Source organism: Drosophila montana, unplaced genomic scaffold (assembly GCF_035044405.1).
Source record: "Drosophila montana isolate Dmon_TW-CO22-7 unplaced genomic scaffold, ASM3504440v1 contig_3733_1, whole genome shotgun sequence".
Lineage (NCBI taxonomy): Eukaryota > Metazoa > Arthropoda > Insecta > Diptera > Drosophilidae > Drosophila > Drosophila montana.
Window position 1 is genome coordinate 2,172,820 of NW_026998620.1, and position 21,888 is coordinate 2,194,707.

The 21,888-nt window shown below is 39.2% G+C and overlaps 3 protein-coding genes across 5 annotated transcripts; 1 reads left to right on the forward strand and 2 right to left on the reverse strand.

The window, feature by feature from the left end:
- Positions 1 to 169: 169 nt before the first annotated feature.
- On the reverse strand, positions 170 to 2,269 carry eEF1gamma (elongation factor 1-gamma). The gene is made up of 3 exons (XM_064694981.1): positions 2,110 to 2,269; positions 1,817 to 1,966; positions 170 to 1,448 (listed from the first exon to the last, which is right to left on the reverse strand). Exons 1-3 carry the CDS (start codon positions 2,179 to 2,181, stop codon positions 339 to 341), a joined length of 1,332 nt encoding a protein of 443 aa, XP_064551051.1. The 5' UTR covers positions 2,182 to 2,269; the 3' UTR covers positions 170 to 338.
- Positions 2,263 to 8,780, forward strand: Usp1 (ubiquitin specific protease 1). Of its 3 annotated transcripts, none has more exons than XM_064694978.1 (5): positions 2,263 to 2,391; positions 4,450 to 4,935; positions 5,001 to 6,039; positions 6,095 to 6,704; positions 6,766 to 8,780. In XM_064694978.1, the coding sequence occupies exons 2-5, from the start codon at positions 4,461 to 4,463 to the stop codon at positions 7,936 to 7,938; spliced, it is 3,297 nt and encodes a 1,098-aa protein (XP_064551048.1). In that variant the 5' UTR covers positions 2,263 to 2,391; positions 4,450 to 4,460; the 3' UTR covers positions 7,939 to 8,780. The 3 variants fall into 3 exon arrangements, with proteins under 3 accessions (XP_064551048.1, XP_064551047.1, XP_064551049.1); XM_064694977.1 differs by having other exon boundaries at positions 2,293 to 2,452; XM_064694979.1 differs by lacking the exon at positions 2,263 to 2,391 and adding an exon at positions 2,493 to 2,701.
- Positions 8,781 to 10,924: 2,144 nt separating this feature from the next.
- On the reverse strand, positions 10,925 to 21,793 carry LOC135437130 (aminopeptidase Ey-like). Its single transcript, XM_064694980.1, has 7 exons — positions 21,741 to 21,793; positions 17,350 to 17,820; positions 15,567 to 15,722; positions 14,649 to 15,506; positions 12,903 to 13,452; positions 11,850 to 12,370; positions 10,925 to 11,302 (listed from the first exon to the last, which is right to left on the reverse strand). The coding sequence occupies exons 2-7, from the start codon at positions 17,811 to 17,813 to the stop codon at positions 11,068 to 11,070; spliced, it is 2,784 nt and encodes a 927-aa protein (XP_064551050.1). The 5' UTR covers positions 17,814 to 17,820; positions 21,741 to 21,793; the 3' UTR covers positions 10,925 to 11,067.
- Positions 21,794 to 21,888: the final 95 nt, after the last annotated feature.

Sequence of the window (21,888 nt, forward strand, 5' to 3'; positions counted from 1 at the left end):
TTCGTTTTAGTGTAGTAGAAAACGCATATTTATTTTTATTCCCGTATAATTTATTAAATGTCTGTTCGATTCGACATTTAATATGTGTGTGTGTGTTTTTTAAACGCAATTACAAAACAATTCTTCAGTTAATGAAAATGCAGAAGGCTGAAACATGAAATACCAAAAATTTGGTGTGCTGAGCAAACCAGGACAATATGTATTTTAGATGTTTTGCACAGCACGACGTTTTCGACTCTCATTTATAATTACTAATCAGTTGGAACTTAGAAATAGGCATCGTGCCTCCTGCTGCTGCTGCTGCTGCATTTTGAATCTCGGAGAATTTGTAATGCAATTTATTTGAAAATCTTGCCCTGGTTGAATTTGCGACCGTCCTTATCGGTGCCGGTCCATGAGAAGTACTGGGTAACAAGCTTCTTGGTCTCCTCGCTCTTTGCATCCAGTTTCTTCCAGTCGTAGACCTCATAATCGATCTGCCAGTCGGGTGACAGGGTGAAGGCCAGATCCTGTCCACGCCACACCCACACACCGGAGATGGTGCTGTTGTTGTCATCGCCAAAGAGGCACACTGAGGCGAATGCCTGTTTGCGCATCTTATCCAGACGTTGGAACATGCCGGTGATGAGATTGCACGACATGAACACCTTGGACAGCTCGTTGCTGTATTTGTATTCGCCGAACCAGATGGAATAGTTCTCGGCGTCGAACTTCTCAAAGAAATAAGGAATGGACTTGGCCTCATCTTCGTTGGAGTAAACGCGCTTGAAGTCATCAAAGTTGAAGGTGCCCTTGGGCATGGCATCGAATGGATCCTTGGATTTTGGTTCAAGAGCCAATGCCTCATCGGCAGCATCGAGCTCTTCGACTTCCTTCTTGGGTGCCTCCTTCTTCTCCTTGGGCTTCTTCTCCTCTTTGGGCTTAGTATCCTTTTGATTTTTGGCCTGGAATTCAGCATACTTCTTGGGATCGTAGACCAACGCCTTCTCGCACAGCTTGAAGTCCTTGAGAACAGCCTTAACCTGGGGCTGGTTCAAAATGGTCAAGAACCAACGGTTCAAATTGACATAATCACGGCGAGCGCTAGGCTCCAGAACATTCTCGTATAAATGCAACAGGGTGCAGAATACAATAATATCGGCCAGAGTGATGCGTTCACCGACGAGGTAGGTAACATCCAACAGCTTCTTGTTCAGCTGCTGCAGCACAACCTCCACATCCTGCTTCACTTTAGCGACGTTCTTCTCCTGCGGCAATATGCCCAACAATGGGAATACCAAAGCACAGGAGGCAGGCAAAATTTCGGTGTCAGCAAACGATGCCCATTGCTGTACCTGAGCCTGTACAAAGGGGCATTTGCCACCGCGCAGCTCCTCGTTGGCCAAAAAGAAGGCAATGGCATTCGACTCGGTTAAGTATTTGCCATCAGCGGTCTCAAAAGCTGGCACCTAAAAAATAACATGTTGCAAATTTCAAATTAGCAAATTCTTAGCCAGCTCTAAGCGCTGCCACATCGTCGAAAATGACATAAACCTATGCAAAGGCCGGCAGCACAACGTTTCCTATTTGCAAATAATTTCTTTTGTCAGCAAAGTCATGTATTATATATTAATAAAAAATGGCATTCGCATTCAAATAGCAAAATTTTTCATTTACCATATTTAATTGCAAAAAATCGAAGTAGCTGACATTTTTAGTTGATGACGTTGCAATGCCGGCTTTTAGGCTCTTTGTTCCACGCCCAAAGCGATAATCAACGTCCATTTATATATGTATGTATATGTTCAAATAAAATTGCTTAAAATAATATGCTCACCTTGCCGCTGGGGAACTTCTTCAGGAATGGCTCAGATTTGTTGGTTTTGCCAAATAAGAAGTTGTCGGCCACTTTCACCTTTGCGCCAGAGTACTGGGCCGCAATGAGTGCCTTGTATGCGCGGAAGTTCTCGGGATAAGTGTAAAGCGTCTGCAATTACGCATATTGCATGTAAAAGTTAATTATTAGCAGTTGCCGAAATATATGCTGTACGCGTTGAACAATAATTTAGCAATTATTATTGTAGGATTACACAATATTTTACAAATTAAAGCGACGCATTTTTTACTTACTCCAGTCGACATCGTGATTTCTGCCGGAGAGAAAGAAGAAGACGAAATCAGTGTTGCCATAACCGAATACATGGCATGTTATGTGTGGAGGCATTCTGTCAAGAAGTATTTCTGTTAAATGAGGAGTATGTTTGGGAATAAATACTGTCAATTGTAACGAGTAAACATCGACGAGTGTTTATCATCTGCCACCGAGAGCGGCCGTACGCTTACGGCGCATAAGTTTAACACATTTCAGTGCCTAAAAACACATGAAACTATAAATAAAATAAATATTAATGTGTAAGTGGAGAAACGCAACAATGCCCTGAAGTGCAGCAGTGAAGAAACATTTTCTAAGCAGGTACAAAAAGTCCTGGGCTGTAAAACGAATACCGCCGCAGTGAAAAAAAGTGAAAATTCGAGAGTATGGTGTCAGCTTAGCGAGTACGGCGACCGTTGCATGTGTGTGTGTGCGTCTTACGTTGCGCTACGTTACGTTCCAAGTGAAATTTCTTGACAATTGGCAGCGGCAATTGAATTTGTTTATTTTCTCTTAAAGCAACGCTACACAGAACATAACAACTGCCCGCAAATGTTGTTCCCAAAATATGTGAGTTGCATTTAAATACGGACAAACAGAAAACACACACACACACTTACTCGCTTACAAAATGAATGTCACAGCATCCAGCAAAGTTGCACTGCAAAAAAGTTTTTTTTTTGTTTTTGCATCTATTATAACTGTTTACTTTGCAGTTTTTGTTTCTTGAAGTAGTTGTAGCTGGGCTCTCAACCCGTCTTATTGCCGTCGTGTAAATGTGTAACCTTAACATTATCATGCGCTCTTTTTGTCATATGTATTTGCAGCCTATGCGACATGTGACCTTCATTCAAGCAACAAAATCAATAGCAATATACACAGTTAACGTTCACATTTACGTTCACGTTCACTCTTTCTACATTTCATTCGCGTTTCCATTTGTTTGTTGATTTCTGACCTCTGGCTCCCGCCCCCTGCTATCATTGCTTGGGCCTACCTCACCAAGCTCAGCCTCAACCCCGCTCACCCGCTGCTGTCCACTTGCCGCCATAAATTGTCATCAAGAGCAACAGCAGCCGACCTAGGTGCTCCCCATGATTTAGACTTTACATAATTAGCCGTGGTTGGGTGCAAATAATATTTTCAAATTGAATATACGCCCGGCTTAGCGGAAGCAATGTTAATTGAGTAGGCAAGTGCAGGGGTTGCCACATCTTGTACAAATTTACCAAAATTGGTATTTTATTTAATCCGAATCTGGTTCTAGAAAATGGTTCCTTTTTTCTTTATATAGCTTTAAATAAAATTTGTATATTTTTAGTTTTAGCTACCAAGCCGACTCCAAAAAAGAAAGCATGTGACCAATAATCAAACCTAACAGTAAGCAATAAAGATTTGTTGTTGACTCACAACTGTGATTTCAATCTGCAGTCAATGTCTAAAAACAATCAAGGCTGGGAGGCTTGGAGGTCTTACCACGCGCATTTCTCAGATTTATGTAAGCCCCCTTGACGTTAGGGTTTTTTTCTTTTCTTTAAATGAATCATAAGCACCTAGGCGTGAGATTAATGGTCGATTATTATACAATTCCTTATCACCTTATCAGGCAACTGTTTTTGGCTGTTAACTCTGACGAATGCCCAATCGACACACATACAAAAAATAATATTCCAACGTGTATTTGCTTGCGGCTAATGGCATTGCCTGAAAGCCACACTTAAAACCCCATGCCGATAGCCGTGCTAACTACTTTTATGTGTTGATTAGAGCGTGGTGGCCATAAATTGAAGCTCTTGAAGCTACAGGCAAGGTACGCGCACAACAGCAATACCAACCACAGAGTGACCCTCTAACTTTAATTTCAGAATCATTCGCAGTCAAGGTTGCCACATCTAGTACAAATGTACCAAAAATGGTACCGTATTAAGTAAATGGTACATTAGATATTTATGCAATGCAATTGCTTATATTTGATTCTTTGACTTAAAGGGAATTTAATCATATTTAAAAACGTTTTACACTAATATAAAAGTCCAAATATATATTTTTTTTCTGATGTAAACAATTTTGTTAGTTGTAACAAATCTGCTTGCAGTACCTTTTGTTTTATACGCGAAGAATAGATCTAAATAGATTTTTACAAGACCAACAGCCTTTTTTTTTTTTAAGAATTGTTCAACACTGCCTTATAACAATTTTAAGTTTATTTTCGTGAACATTTTTCTTTGTTGCATTTTCATTTAAGCCCAAGTCTTTGCCATCGTAAACATTAATAACATGCTCAAGAAATTATATTGCATATTTTGTGATCTTGGCAGGATAATGAAAGATGCACGAATATGACATATATGAGCTGAAAGAGGAACAAGCACGTCTTCCGCCAAGCAGCAGCAGCAACAGCCCCAACAACAGAAGTCCAGACAACAAGCAACATACGAATATTTCGCCAAAGTCAGAAACTATACAGACAACGAAAGCTTCCACAAAATCCACAGCCACAGACACCGACGAACCGTCGTCGCCAATCTCAACATACTCGGCCATTTATCCAGCAGTTCAGGAGTACGTGGATCAAGTTGTACAGCCGCCAACACCTGCGCCCAAAGGCGTTGAGGTGGTGCCAAAGCGCAAACGTCAGCGTCGCGTTTATGTGGCAGAGTTTTCGCGCTGTGCCAGTCTAAGATCGCGTCAGGCGGCTGCAGTTGACGTACTTGTGCCAGAGACATCGTTAACACCGCCCCCGCCGGCACAGACATCACCCACGCCCACAGAGGCGACAGAGTATCAAAAATATATAAAACTAGGTAAGTGGTTGCAGTAAATCCACTTTGCAAACGATTTGCTAACAACTGGACTACACATTTCGCAGAACATTTTAAGCCCGAGTTTTGGAATCGCATTGAGGAGGAGCCGGAGCCAAAGCTAACTGGCAAAAAGAGACGCGGCGGCGTCGGCGGTCGAAACCGGAAGCGTCGCAACAGGATAGAGCTCGATTTGAATTTCTCAGCGGAGACAGCGGCGGCCATTGCGGCAGCTCAAATTGAGCTTGATTCGGGCAAACCGGTGTCACGCGCCTTTCGTAAACGCAAACGCAGCTGCAACATGTCCCTATACGATCGACGCTATCAGACGTCCAACGACGAGCAGCGGCGCGTGGCCAATGGTTATGCACCAGTCGGGAGTGGCCTGCGTGCCGGCAATGCAGCCGGTGCCCCTGAGGTCGATACACCGGAACTGCAGAGCCATCAGTATTATGTGCCCGCCACTGGCAGCAATTTAAGCGGCGCACCCACTGGCCCCGGACTCAATGGCAGTGGAGCTACCGCACTGAATCATGTGCCCGCAATGGGTACGCTGTGTAATATTGGCAACACATGCTATCTGAATTCCGTGGTGTATACGCTACGATTCGCGCCGCACTTCTTACACAATCTGCATCATCTCATTCATGATCTGCATGTGGTGCAGCAGACAATAGTGCGCCGGCATAATGCCAAGTCGGCATCCCTGGGCCGCAATGTGAGCGGCGGTGGTCAATTAGAGCATGCGCGCAGCTGGAGCAGCAAAGATCTGGCCAACGCGGAACCGTACATTAGCAGCACCAGCAATGGCAGCGGCAGCGGCACCAACAGCACCAGCAGCGGAAGCAGAAAGTCATCACATCAGTCGGTCAGCGAGAAATTGCATGAGCTGTATAACAACCTGCACGGCAATGAGATGATCGATTCGAGTGAGCCCTACCATGCGGACACCCTGCTGCATGCCATACAGGATGTCAATGCCACCTTCGAGGGCAATCAGCAACAGGATGCGCACGAGTTTCTAATGTGCGTCCTCAATTGTATACGCGAAACGAATCAGTCGCTGATAAAGGCCATTGGCGACTGTCCAGAAGTCATTGCGAATGGGTGAGTTGAGCTGCAGGTCACATTGAATACTGACTAATTGCTTTTATTTATGCAGCTACATCGCCAATCCAGATGATACGGACACGGTTGATGCACTGGACCGCACGGATGTGGGCAATCATGCGCTGATGGGCGCCTCTGGCAATGGCTCGATAGCAACTAGTCAAACTCAAAGTACCACGACAACAAAAACATCATTTTTCTCACGCAAATCAAAGAGAAAAGACGAAGTCAAAGCCTCGAAAGCGACACGATTGCAGTCACCGCTTAAGGATAATAGTCCAACCACAGCCGGCGGTGGCGTGGCAAGCACACATGCCGCCTCCAATAGTCTTTTCTATTTGAATACAGTCGATCTCAGCGGCGCCAGCGCTGCGGCCACAGCTTCAGTTGCATCGAACGCACCAGCAAAATATTCCAGTGATGATGAAATTAATACGGCTAGTCTGCTTAAGGATAAAATGCGCCTAGAGGAGCGCATACGTGAGCTGAATCTAAACTTTTTCAGCTCCGACTTTGAGGGCATCGTGGTGCTGACCACCAAATGTCTGAGCTGTGAGACAATTACACGTCAGAAGCAGGGCATGCTCGATATTTCAGTACCTGTGCCGATTTCGGGTTATGACAATGCCGAATTGCAGGAAAAACCCAGCGCCTATATACAGGTAAGTCCAGCGCCCAGCTGAGCTGTCAACTTATGATTAATTTACCATTGTTTTCTTGCAGAACTCATGCATAACACGTGAATATTTTCGCGGCGATAATAAATACAGCTGCAATCAGTGTACGGGCTACACTGAGGCCATACGCTCCATATCGTACGAGGTGCTGCCGCGTCTATTGGTCATCCAGCTGAATCGCTTTTCGGGCGGCATGGAGAAGGTTAGCACATATGTGCCCACCACATTTACGCTGCCCTGCTTCTGCGCCAAGTGCTGTGAGCTGAGCGATGCCAACAAGCTGCATGTGTATAAGCTGTACAGCGTTATCACGCATGTGGGCGCCACGTTAACCGTGGGTCATTATATAGCATACACCTGCTTTCTGGATTTGGCCAGTGATTATGTCAACTGTCCCAAGGATCGTCGCAATGCAACAACTAGCGCACAGCAACAGCAATCAGCGGCGACAGCGGCAGCAGGCAATGAGAATGCGGCGCCGAGCAATAATGGCAGCAGCAGCATTGTCAGCACGCCGGTCGTCTCAGCGGCCGCCTCAGTGTTGGCCTCGTCGGGCACCAGCCTGATAAAGAAAATGAAATTTGGACGCAGTAAGGCATCCAGCAGCGGGGACATGAGCAAAAATGTGAAGCAACTAAATGGATTGACCAGCAAGACGATCACCAATGGAATTGGCAAGCTCAGCATGAACACAACGTGCCATGGCGTCAACTGTTGCGCCATGCGCTTGTGCTGCACCCAACAACCCAGCGCCGCGGGCAGCAATAGCGCCAGCAGCAGTGATTTTAGCGAGGAATCCCTGCAGAACGGCAGCAACAGCAATCTCAGCTATGGCAGCGTGGCCAACAATTGTGCGCCATATCCCACGGGCTATGGCAGCACGGGACGCGGAGGTGTCAAAGCCAACTATGCTCAGAGCAGCAGCGAACCCATTTGGTATATGTGCGACGATGATAAGATCAAGGCGATGACACAGCGCGAATTCGAGGAGCTGCTGTCGCCGACGCGCAAAATCACAATAACACCATATTTGCTGTTCTATGCACGCTTCGATCTACAGCAGCCGGCAAAGTCGTGCGCATCGACGACGCCAACACCACCACCGGCGATGTCGTCAGCAGCAGCAGCAGCAGCAGCAGCAGGAGCAGGAGCATCGGCGCAGCCACCACAGAGCTCCTGGTCGAATGATAGCCTGCAAGGTGGCTTGCACAAGATTTGAAAGGTTTTTGCAACGCTGCGGCTGGCCATCAAATGTAAAACGGATGTGTCTGAAGGCAGCATTAAGTAAGCAACTATATGCATAGAGAGCAGCTATATAGGAACTTACATTAATACACACCCACACACACACACATCTATATATATATATATATATGCAAACATATACATACGTCTCTTAGTTTAGGTCACACAAGTGTGCGCATAAGTTGAAGCAGAAGTCTGTTTGTTAAACAATGTACACGTTTAAGCTCTATCGTTTATCTACATGCATAAAGGAAACAAAAAGGAAACTACATTTAATAGCTCTTATATACGAAAAGAAAATTGTTTAAAACTAAATAACCTTATCGACTGAAGCCAGCAAAAACCATGTAGGCTAGTGGTCCAGTTAAAGCCTAAAGGCTAACAAAGATTCAATTCATTTCGACTTATGGCATTTAGAATGCAACTTCGCGTTCAGTTTGAGAAAGTTGTACTTTTAATTTTTTTTTCCCTATATTTTATTTTAATTTTATTTATGTGTTTTGCATTAAAAATTGTTGCTATTATTTTCTATGACATTAAACAAATGCAACATAACAACTGCATTTTATATTCATTTGTTAAAAAAAAGAAAACTAAATTTAAAAACAGATCACAGCTAAAATTGTAAACACGAATTTAACACGTTAAGAACGCTATTCAAATATTGTTTTGCGCCTAAATATAAAAAAAAAACAAACACACACACACACACACACAATTTCGATAAGCAGTTTGTAAATTAACATAAACAACAAAAGCTCAACTCAATATTTACTAAGAAGAAAAATAATAAACATTTTTGGCTATAGCTAATAATTCAGTTTTTTGCATAATTTTCATATTGAAATAAGCTTAAAGGCAGTTTAAAGTAACAAAACATTTTTCGTAATTCAAACAGTAGTTAAAGATTTTGTTCTACATTTACATCAACAAATACATATATACGTACATATTTAAAGAATGGGATATCAATGCATCTGGACATAATATAAATAAAGATATAGGCCCGTGCATACATATATCAAGTGTTAAATAGTTGTTACAATTTAATGCAATACCAATAAAAAGCCTTTTCAACAAGGAAATTGAGAATGACAACAACAACAACAACAACACATTAAAGAAGAAGCAGAAGAACAACAAACACACACACACACACACACACACGCTCACAAAAGTGCATGTAATTAAAAATCAATCAGAGAATTGTTATAAAATTGAATAAAATAGTTTATATTGATGTTTTTCATATGACGAAACTAGACGAGAAGGAAAAATAAAATAGCAACAATAAAAGCCACACACACAACTTCATGCATGTAAACACACACACACACACACACACACACACACATACACGTACGCTAATTGTAATAAATCAAAATAAAAAAAAAAACAGTTTAAAAATAATAAATACTTTATGCAATCAGTTTAGCTTTTTAGTTAACAATTTAGTTTCTTGCTTTTCAGGAGCGCTGCTTTAGTGATATTAACATTTACAGACACACACACACACACACACACACACACTGTATACATATTTATTTAGCTTGTAATTATATTTGTAATTTATAAAATTAACAATAATTCCAATGAAAACAAAAGGAAACAAAAAAATCTTTAAAGAGCAACAATTCAACTTGACACAGTTGTGTTTAAGTAGCGCCGTTTGATTCCAATTACGATTATTATTATGATTAATTATGATTATTATTGATTAGCATTAAAGAACATGCTTGACTAAATATACGAAATATACAACATACTACATAAGTATATGTGTGCATCTCAATAATGATCGCTCGCTCTTGTGCAAAAAAAAGTTTCCCAAGTTCAGCGCATTAAAAAATTTCAAATTTCCCTTTTGACTTTGTTTATACCCCTTAAAATCTATTAAAAGCGGGTCAAATGGGTGTACTGTTTTTGTCAAAAGCAGAAGAAAGCAGCGTCGACCAGATAATGCATATATATTCTTGGTTAGGATGTCTTGCCGATCCGATCTATCCATGTCCGTCTGTTGCTCTCGAAAAGGACAAAAGCTTTTAAATTGAAATAGGCAATAAATATTCTCCTATACCAAATGCAGCACAGATATATATTAGTTCTCCGATTATCTTTATCTTATCTTATCTTTTTATCCTTATATCGGTAAAATTCGGGTTTAAGGCATTCCTTTCTTACAGCATAACTCGAGAATTATAAGAGCTAGATACACCAAACTTGGAATGTAGACATATTTAATTCCAAAGATTACCAGCAAAATTGAGAAACTAATTTTTAATGTTGGATCCTTGTGATTTGGGCTCTGAAAGTTTCATAAGAATTGATTTATATAAGTAAAAAAGAAGTTTTGAATAAATGTGGAGGGTATCCCATAGTCAGGCATCTGTGCTCAAGAGGTTTTTGCATGCATCTAGTATAAAGAAGCATGTCGTGTGTTTCTAAGATCTAAAAAGCAAACTCTGACTAAACTGTAAACCCTATACCGGACTATTCCAAAATTCTACACATACACCCATCGATTTCGCAGATCAAGGCAGCTAGATACAGCAAATCAAGGAAGCTAGATACAGATACATATTAAGATACAGATACAGATATAGATACAGATCAAGAAAGCTAGATACAGCAAAATTTGGTATGCATGCGCTTGTATAGATTATACATAATATACCATATTATTTTCCCTAACTAAATTTGAATTCCATTAAGATTGACTTAAATGGAACTTTTCTATTAAGCAGACTCTATTTCTAATTGTTTTTACTTTAAAAAAAGTATTTTGGAATTATAAAAAGATTATTAGTTAACTAGTTAAGGCTAGTGCTTGACTAGAAGATATCCTTTCAAAAATTTAAATGTCCTTGATCTGAAAATAATTTTCCAGCAAATACTCAGATCTGCAATCGAAGCCGAAAAAGTGAATATATTAATTCCCATTACAAGAAAATGCCCCAAAATATGTTTAATATAATTTATTTGGAACTTTTTGAATTCAGAGAGACTTCAATGAGCTGATGAGGGCTGGCGGAACTAATTATATTTTAATTAAGGATATGCGTGTAATTAAACGCCTTTAATATTGTTTTTTTTCTATTGTATTTTAGTTCTGGAGCACTTTTCGTATGGAGGTGGAAACCTGCTGATAGTTGCGTTCCTTCCATTGGACATTGGTGAGCATCGTCTCCAAGGTCTGCTGTGTGGCCTGTTCCAGGCCCTTCAGCGAGGCTTTGTGTTCGGCTACGAACCTCTTGAAGTCATCGAAATCGCTTTGCAGGAATGTCTGCTCCGAAATTGGTGGCAACAGGCGCGACATGTCCTTGATAATGGGATGATAGCTGTGGCAACATTTTAGTTAATAAATATGTATAATAACAAATAAAAACAAGTAAGAGGCTCTAGTCGGGTGCTCCCGACTAGGGGATACCCTGAACCCTCTTCTGCCAACAGGCGATAGGTATAAAATGATAGAAGATACTTGATATATATACGTATACTATTCTAGAAGCTACATGTCAAGTTTGGTGACTCTAGCTCATATTATTTGCCGAAATCGATTTTTATCGATTACTTGGAAACGGGGCAAGTTATCGAACATCGGAAACAAACTCGATCTGCGCGGGCACTAGGAGAACCTACAGCTAAAATTTTAAGTCTCTAGCTCTTATAGGTTCTGAGATCCTTGCGTTTATACATACGAAAGGACGGACGAACGGACGGACAGACAGGCGGACATGGCTAGATCGACTCGGCTGTTGATGCTGATCAAGAATATATATACTTTATGGGATCGGAGAAGCTTCCTTCTGCCTGTTACATACATTTGCACAAATACATAATACCCTGTTTACACATTTTCAATGGGTTCAGGGTATAATTACTCACAATTTGTAGATAAAGTCGACATTATTAATAAAGTAGTCCCTGGCCAAATGGAAGCCGATCTCGTTGTATGCCACCGCCTGGAATGCCCACATCGAGTCCTGTTTGCGTATGCCCTCCTTCGGTTCAAAGGTCAAGGCCAGATAACGCTGCAACAGCCAGACCTCACGCGTGCAGCCCAACGAGAACAACATCGTCCGCTTCTCGGCGGCCACGTTCGAGTTCTTGTAGCGCGTCCACAGGAATTGCCAGTCGGCATCGTTGCCATGTCGTATCGCGGTGCAGTAAACCGTTTGACGCAAATTTATTGGCACCGGATTCTTTTTATCCGGCTCCTTTTCGCCGAGCCAGGCGCGATAGTAGGCCTGTGCCACCGGCACACAGTCGGACACCAGATACTGGCACGCCCAGTTGCCCACCATGGTCTTGAGCAGCACCTGGTCCTGGCGCTCGATCTTGCCGAAGGTGTCGTTCAACCCATTCATATGCAGGTAAATGGGCTCTATTAGTTTTTGCAGATAACGCTGTGAAGAAACGTAACCAGAATGTGAATATAAAAAGTGGCTCGCGTAGCTTTTGATCGGAGTTCGAAATGGATTTTTGTGGCTTGCTATGCTAGTGGACTTACGAAAAAAAACAACTTTTATTTTATGGTTTTGTTTCCGCATAGTGTTTGCAAATAAAAATCAGAATGAGAGCTGTGGATTATGTAGGCTGTGGGTGGGTTCAAATATAGAGCCCTGCATCGGTTGATTCGAATAACGATCTAAACTGAGTTCGAAGAAATGATTCATACGAACGACGTGCGACCTGCTCGAGTCAGCTCGAACATGTTCGAGCCAATACACGCATGCATAGGATCACGACCCAACTTGTCTGCTTGCAACTCGAACAGCTCGAGCCAAACAAGTTTGCGCCTCGACTCGCTCGAACAGCTCGATCCAAACAGGTTTGAGTCTCGACTCGCTCGACCGAAATCTTTGTTCGAGTATCCGCAAAACGATTCGCTTGACACGATGCAGAGCTCTAGCTGAAAATGGATCACACTCAACTAACCTTGAAGAATTCAAAGTTGGGCGTTTGTCTGATGATATTCTTCATGCGCTTCAAGTTCTCGAAGGCCGATTTCCAGGGCAAATACTCGCGTTCACGCCTCAAATAGTCAATCAATTCCATGGCAATACCATAGTCCTGTTCGCCCGTCCAGGCCAGATACAGTGCATCGTCTATTAGCTGGGCACGATTAATCACATGAATGCGCTCAAAGTCGCCGTTGGTCAGCGTCTCGATCAGCAGCTTCCAGTTGTGCTCATCGTAGTTCACCTTGTACAGCGTCGACAGTTGTGTATTGAATATGATCCACTGATCCTTGCCGGGCAGATCATTTATCTTCGTGGGCAGCATTTCGCCACCGCTGCCGCATTCCATCCATGCCTTTGGCGCCGTGTTCTTAAAGTCCTGCTCCGCTTGGGTCGTATAGCTCAGCGGCACCCACCAGCAAAACTCACGCTGATCCCGCGAAATCTGAGTGTTTAGCAAATAACGCTCCTGCAACAGCTGGGCGCTGCCATCCAAATAGTTGCGGGTTATGTTGATGATGGGGTAACTGTTGGAATTTAAGAGAATATAATATTCAAATATATATTCCGGGCACAAAAAAATATATATATAAATTGTTAAGAACAAAGTTAAATAGTTGGGAAAATACCTAAGATATAAAAATAATTGATATAATTAGGAATAATCATCAGATATAAAAATATATATATATAATTGGGAATAATCCTCAGAGAAGTAGATTATTATATCTGTAATAATAATATTATCATTATACGTGACTAACGAGCGGGTTATGGCAGGAGAAGTGACGCCTTATGGCCGTTACCAGGCAAAGCCGGGTGATATATGATCTTATATAATATATAAATATAACTGGTGCAAATTAAGTCCGATCATGGAAGGATATGCCTTTTTTAACTCATGAAACTCTAAAGAATAAACTAAAATTTCTGATATCCAAATTGAGCCCATTTTCGCAAAAACTCGGATCCCATGATATTTTAAGCAAATTTGATCAATATTTAGAATTTAATTGTTTGAATACCTATCTTTAGATATATTATTTAAGGATGTGACTTTATTTATCCGAGATATTACATTATTTAAAAAAATGTATATATTAAACAAAGTTCGAATTTGGGGAAATATAACTTTTTGAACATCTGAAACCTAACAGATTTTTTATCTCAAGCTTTATGGATTCAAATACAAATTTGATATCAAAATTTAACCCATTTAAACAACAATAATGAAAATTTTGAGTTTAATTTAATTTTTCTTGTCTGGGTATATATTTGTTAAAGAGCTGTGTAGGTCTTTGTCTGTATTTAGTTTTAGAAGTCGGGAGGAGAATTCTCCAAAGTTAAATGTTGAGTTTTTTGAATAGCTGTCGATACTTACGCACCAGAAGAATTATATTATTTGAAGACCAGATAAATTTTACAGGTAGTATTCCAATAAAACCATTTTCTAACGGCTTTAAATGACTTTAAGGAGGATAAATGAAATCGGATTTTGGATAGAAACTCGACTCTTCAAAAAAGTCCGAAGTTCGAGAAATAACTCTTTATATAAAGTCCCTCAGAAATTCTTTAGAATTTTTTTTTGATTATATCATAATGTCAAATTATATATATAATTGTTTAAATCGTATCCGACTATATCATTATCTTCAAAAATAGAACCCTTACTTTAAAGATATATAAGATATGTAGAGATATTAAGATATATAATGGCACTCACCCCGTTTGCAGCGTCCATGAGTCCATGATGCGCTTGATGTCATAGTCGTCGGGCAGCACCCGGAATTTGTGTGCCGCCTCGGTGAGCGACTCCCAGAGATTATCCTGCTCGGCATTGCCGTAGGAGAACTTGCGCAGATAGTTTTGTATGCCCGCACGGAAGGATTCTTCGCCCATGAACAGATGCATCATGCGCAGCACCGTGGAGCCCTTCTGATATGAGATCTGATCGAAGCTCTCCGAGATCTCGCTGACCACCTCGATGGGTCGCGATATGGGATGGCTGCTCTGTAGGGCATCTTTGCGGAAGATGGTCAGCAGATTGTTGAGCGACTCCTGCTCCAAGGCGCGCCACTCGGGATTGATGTTCTCGACACCGAGGCTAGCCACATATGTGGCAAATCCCTCGTTCAGCCAGAGATCCGTCCACCATTTCATTGTCACCAGATTGCCAAACCATTGATGGGCCAGCTCATGGGCAACGATAGAGGCGACGCGCTGCTTGTCCGCCAGCGACGAGTGATTCGCCGAATAGAGCAATGCGATTTCTCTGTAGGTGACCAGGCCCCAGTTCTCCATGGCGCCGGCACTGAAATCGGGTATGGCAATCTGATCGATTTTGGGTAATGGATACTTAATGCCAAACAGCTGCTCATAGTACTGCAGCACTTTGGGTCCAAAGTCGGCCGCATAGTCGCACTGCTCGATGGCATTCGGACGCGCCCAGGTGCGGAAGAGTGTGCTATTTGGCAGCGTCGACGGCTTGTGGGCAAAATCGTTCACCGAATAGGCAACCAAATAGGTGGACATCGGCACCGACTCCTTGAACTCGCACCAAATGTAGTCCTTAATATTCTCGCTGCAAATTGTATCACAGTTCAATACAATTTATATCGCCTAACTGGTAAACTGGTCTTACTGTGGCTTGATCTCCTTAACGGGCATGTTGCTCAGGCCGGTCATCCGCTTGTGGTAGCCCAATGTGACCACAAATGGCGCCTTGTAATCGGGCTCATCGAAGCAGGGGAAGGCCAAGCGCGCAGAGGCCGGCTCAAACTGTGTAATGGATAGCCAGCTGCGTTTTGCATAAGGTATAACAAATTATTTTAGAAATTGTGTTTAATTTAAAAAAAAAAAATATTTCATCAATTTATATCATAATTTAATAATTGTCAAAGCAAGACAGATTTTAAATAAAATGGTTATCATGCCAAACATAAAAAAAAAAATTATATCATATTGTTATTTATTTATTTTTGCAATATATTTTATATAAAAAATAATTTGGAATATATTTTATATAAAAAATAATTTGGAATATATTTTATTTAAAAAATAATTTGGAATATATTTTATTTAAAAAATAATTTGGAATATATTTTATATAAAAAATAATTTGGAATTTATTTTATATAAAAAATAATTTGGAATCCATTTTTTCTTAACTAATTTTTTTTCTTAATTTATTTTTATTGAAATTAATATATTTTTTTTTTAATTTTTATATATTTAAACTAAAATTTTTCAAGTTATTATCCGGTTTTTATTTTTAAGTAAATTGAAATTTTGTTATTTATTTATTATAGAAATAAATTGTTTACTATTTATTTTTTATTAAGACTATATTTTTTGTAATGTATTTTAAAATGAAAAAAAAAAGTTTCATGCAAAAATTAATTTTTTGAAATTTATTTTCTATTGGAAAAACATTTTTCATATTTTATTTTGTTTTGAAATTATTTTTTTAAATATTTTATAAATGTATTTAACAAAATGATTATGAAAATGCCTTATGAAAATCGGATGAGATTTGATCGAATGGGAAATTTTGACTTATGTCTATATAGGATATTTGAGGGTACAATTTGTACTTGAATTTTGACCAAGAATAATGTTTCCAGATTTAGATGCCAATTTGATCTAGAGGCCAAACCAAGGACAAAAATCCAAACCTTGTGAAAATCGGTTGAGTTTTTACCGAATTATGGGGTGGGATATTCCGACCTATGTCTAAATAGGATAGTAGCGGGTTTAAGCTAAATTCTCTCAAAGATCTTTTAAAATGAGTTTGAGGCCGATCGGATGGTAAACAAAAAAAACTTTCATACAACTGATTTCATTGATTTGATAAAGGAAAATATCAATAAATATCATGTTAATTTTCTACGATTTTCCCTGGGAACTTTTTTATGGAATATATAGGGAAATTTATTAATTTTAATTTATGCAGAGTTCAGGTCATTTTTGTCGATCTCTTAACATATTCCAATCGAACTATCTAGGCTAAGAAAGAGTATTTTGTGAAATAAAATTTTTGGACGAGTTCCGACTTTACTTTGCGAGTTTGATTCCACAAATTTAAGCGAAATTCTCCTCAAATTTCACTTTAAATTTCGTTTTGTAACAAAGATGGGAAATTTATTATTATTGAGTATTTTGTGAAATTAGTATTTTGACAAGTTAACACTTGTCTTTGCGAGTTTGATTCCACAAATTTAAGTGAAATTCCCCTCAAATTTCACTTTAAATTTCGTTTTGTAACAAAGACGGGAAATTTACTTGCGTAAAATCTGGCGCGAAGTTTATTTAAATATAGTTTTTTCATAGTTTTTCTGTCTTGTTCAGGTTGGATACAAAAAATTCATAGTAATTAATTTTTAATGGATGATATCCTAATTAATTGATTAATTAGTGGCACTTACCGGGTCTTATTGGTGTCGGGCTCTGTGTAGGAGCTTCTGTAGTAGCCCTCCAGCTGGCGATTGAGTTCGCCGGAAAAGGGCATGGTCAGCTCGTAGATTTCGCCGGCATTGAGCTCATCGCACATGCGCATCACATAGAAATCGTGAGCCGTATTCACCTCGGTGGATGCAATGCAATTCTTTCGGTTGTCAATCGAGGTGTCTCTCAGTGTGATCTGCGATTGATTGATGGTCAGATTCTTGGCGTGCAGCGTTATGTTCCTTGTATTTTCCATCACTTCGAATTTGATTTTAACGCTGCCCTCGAAGCGTAGATTTTCCGGATCCTCCAGATGCGTTAAGACGCGCAAAACATATTTACGCGGTCGCAGCGCAGTCGGCAGCCGAAAATAATTGTAGCTCGACTCGGCCAGGGCCACGCCCAGCACGGCCCAGCTGGCCACCAGCAGCAAAAGCAGCCTCATGTTAACCCTGTGGAGCAACGACAACCAAAAAAAAATAGAAAAAGAAAACACATCAATCACCGAGCTGCTAATGTGGAGCGGAATGGAGCAATTAACTAAATCACTTGCTGAGCGAGAACTCAAATCAATTTATAAAGCAAGCCAAATGGAACGTAATCAAACCATTTATCGGTTCTCCTCACATCATTGAGGGTTGGGGTATATTCGATTCGTAAATCATTTTGTAATGCAGCGAAAATTAAAGTCGAATTACACTTATAAATAAATTCTCAAGTTAAATCAAGCTCAAGTCGAGACGAGACATTCGCTGTTCGGATCGGGTTGCTATATATCTATATATCAAACTATTTGTCCTGATTGACTTAATGACTGACTGATTGATTGACTGACTGAGTTACCTCTCGACGTCTCGACTTGACAAGTTTACGTCGACTTAATGGCAAACAGAGAAGAAATTTCTTAAAACTGCTCGGATCGGATTACTATATCTCTATATACTAAACTGTTTGTCCTGATTGACTGACTGACTGATAAAAAAATTCTTGAATTAACAGGCTGAAGTCGATTTATTGACAAACAGACGAAACATTTGTAAAAACTGGTCGGATCGGATTACTATATCTTTATATATAAAACTGTTTATCCTGATTGACTGAAGGACTGACTGACTGAAGGACTGACTAACTGAAGGACTGACTGACAGATTGACTGAGTAACCTTAACATTATGTTCGAGGTACAATCTAACACGGGGTTTTGAGAAATTCCACCAGCAAGGGCGGAAAAAAAGTGGAAAACGTTTTTACTGCAACTTTTTCGTTTTCCATCCGATCGAACTCATTCTCAAAACTCTAACTAAAAGGCTTAAGTTTTTTAAATCCCACTCAGAAAAGATAAATAAAAAATAAAGATAAAAGTTTATCTAACAATACGATTGGCCGATTGGGAAATGTTTTACTTTTCGCCAAACTCGTTCCCCTTCAATAGAAAATGCCAATTCGAGATTGGAGCAAAGTTTTGGGCTCAAATTAATTTCCAATCATATATATACCCGTTCAGTATCAAGAGCTGAGTCAAACTAGACGCACTTTTACAACAAGTACAGGGTATAAAAACTCCGTGCTTAGGGATCAAATATTTGCTTAAGAGAAATTAACACCATGAAGCTAAGTGAACTTTGCAATTGTGCGCAAGGGCATTAAATAAACGCCCGAATCGAATATAATAATTATTTTTATTGCCTTCTTTTATTTTTGTTAAAGTTAATGCAAATATTGTTGTTGGGCATCTTTTGGCATTTAGCCATGCGGCACACGTATTAAGGTCTGGGCCAATGGAACTTGAATTGAATGTACGTTTTTTTTTTCATTTGATTTTGCTGCCATGACGATTCTTATTATTATTATTATTATTGTTGCTGTTGTTGCTCTTGTTGTTGTTGTTATTAACACATAGTATTATTATGTAGATTGTGAGCAACTCTCAATTGTCGGCTGATTCACGTGCTTCGCATAGAGAGTCGCGATAATTGAGCTGAATTTCAAGCGCAGACTTTTATCTAAGTGCAGTCGCATCTGGTTTGTAAAGATTGTCAGCTGCAGCTGTATTACAATGCGGGGCTTAAGATACTTTCGAGCGGCAAGAGTTGCAAAGAGATTGTCCGAGAGATCGTTTATGGAGTATCTCTCGCATAAAGTGAACTGAACAAGAACAACAACTGGATATACTAGCTGAGAACCTACAACTCGTTTGCCCTACACTACTGTCTGTCTCTGTCTCTGTGTGTGTGTGTATCTGTGTGTGTATTTTATTTGTATCTTATTTGTATTTATGCAAAAGCTGTGTGGCATGCGTGGCTGTGTGTAGGTGCGGCCATTGAACTCTTGCTACAAGATATCCAGAACCTATACCTAGATTCAGTTCCATTTAAGCCTCAAGCCTTGCTTCGGTTGTGCATTGGAAACATTTTGAAAGTTTGTTTTGAAAGTCTTCATTTGACATATGTGAATGTATGTGTGCCGCATATACCAACAAGAACGTGGATAAAACTGACAATTTTATGTTTCATTTATTTTTTGAAAAAATATTTACGAAAAAGTGTGTTCCTTTGAAATTTATGAAGCTGTGTATATAGGAAGAACTTTAATTATTACATTAATTTTCTTCTTTTTCTTAAATAATAAAAAGCCTTTGATTCAAAAGTATTTCAAGTTATAAAGCCCTAAATTTCACGTCCTTAATTTTTTTTTAATTTTATCTGTGAATGTAATATTATTCATTTTTTTTTTAATTTTTTAAATAATTCAAAAGTATTAAAAATATTTTTTGAATATGAGTTTTTATAGAAAGAATTTGAACTGTATATTTTTTGTTTATTATCAATTATTTTGAATAATTTAAAAATCAAATTATCAAATTGATTGCACTACAGAAATATATATTAAAATTAACTTGATTTTTTTTCATATTTTTCTACATATAAAAGTCAATAATATAACCGTTTCGATAGACCCAAAATATTCAATTGTTAACCAAAAATATCTGTAGGAACATTCAATATGTATACATAAAGACAAAAGTTTTTGTACTATTTTCCTACTTTCAAACGGTTAAGAATTCGCAGCAAGATAAATACCGTAACCGTTACATAACCTTTTCAAATAAAACGATTTAAAAAGACTTTAAAATATTATTTTATAATTCGTTTATCGAATATGTAGAGCAATATATCAATGGAAAACTGCCATTATTAATTATATATATAAATTGTTGTGCACATAAATGTATTTTTTATGAGGACTCTACAAGAAATTTGAAATATTAATTTTATGTCAGCCTGCTGTTCAAAACTTATGCAATACAACCGATACATAACCGTTTCAAATAATAGCATTTCTGTGGATAATGTGAAAATTGCCATACATTAATATAGGCATATATAACCGATACATAACCGTTTCATATGTAACCGATTCATTCGATTCTATAGCGGTCTACTATCATTCAGGTGTAAAACGTGTTTCAATCTTTAAATGTTATTAGCTTTAACCGGTACATAACCGTTTCATATGTAACCGTTTCATTATATTCTGCAGCGCTCTACTGTCATTTGGGAATCTGAATAAACATGTCTTACAATCTTTAAATGTTATTAGGCTTTACCGATATATAACCGTTTCCTATGTAACTGTTTCATATGTAACCGTTTCATTCGATTCTATAGCGCTTTACTGTCATTTGGGAATTCAGGTGTAAAACATGTGTTTCAATCTTTAATTGATATTAGCCGTAACCGATACATAACCGTTTCAAATTGATTAACCGTTGCCGTGTCGCTAACCCAATGCCGATTTGTTGCACCGTTTCCAACTACGATGCGAGCAGATGACATTGACATATCAATTGAACCTGGACTCATGCCTACGAATATTATACAAGCACTCAATTGATTTGTATGAGTCTTTTTTTTATGCCAATAAATAAATACGAAATGTATGTATATTTAATTTACAATTGTGTTTTTGATACATTTCTAAACTGAGCTTATACTATATCACAATTATTGCTGGGCGTTTCGCGTGTCAAGCTAATTGTAATTATATGACACAAATCCCGCTGGGGCCATAGTTGAACAAAACGTAGTGAGAAATTGTTTATCAACGTTTTAAATAACAAACTTTTGTTTATGTCGGCAGTTTTTTTTTTCTGCTATTTCGTAATTGTTTTTAACTATTGGAACACACACATTGTTAAATATTTTATTGTTTCCCTGTTGAAGCCAAAACTCGTTTCGCTGCGTTGATAACTCAACGATTTAACACGTTCAGCCCATGCACTTGGCTGTATCTACAGACATACCTATATATATACGATATATATATATATATGTGTATATATATTTGATATTTGTAGTAAAAGTGTAACTAACCGAACCGCTAAGAGCAACTGTTTCCAAGACGCGAATGCTAGCCGTACGCTGGTCGGCGGCAATCTAAAGATTTTCGGAGCGTGGCGCTTCTATCTTATAGGCGCAACGCAGCACGCACACCAAAGCGCGTACACACACACACACACAC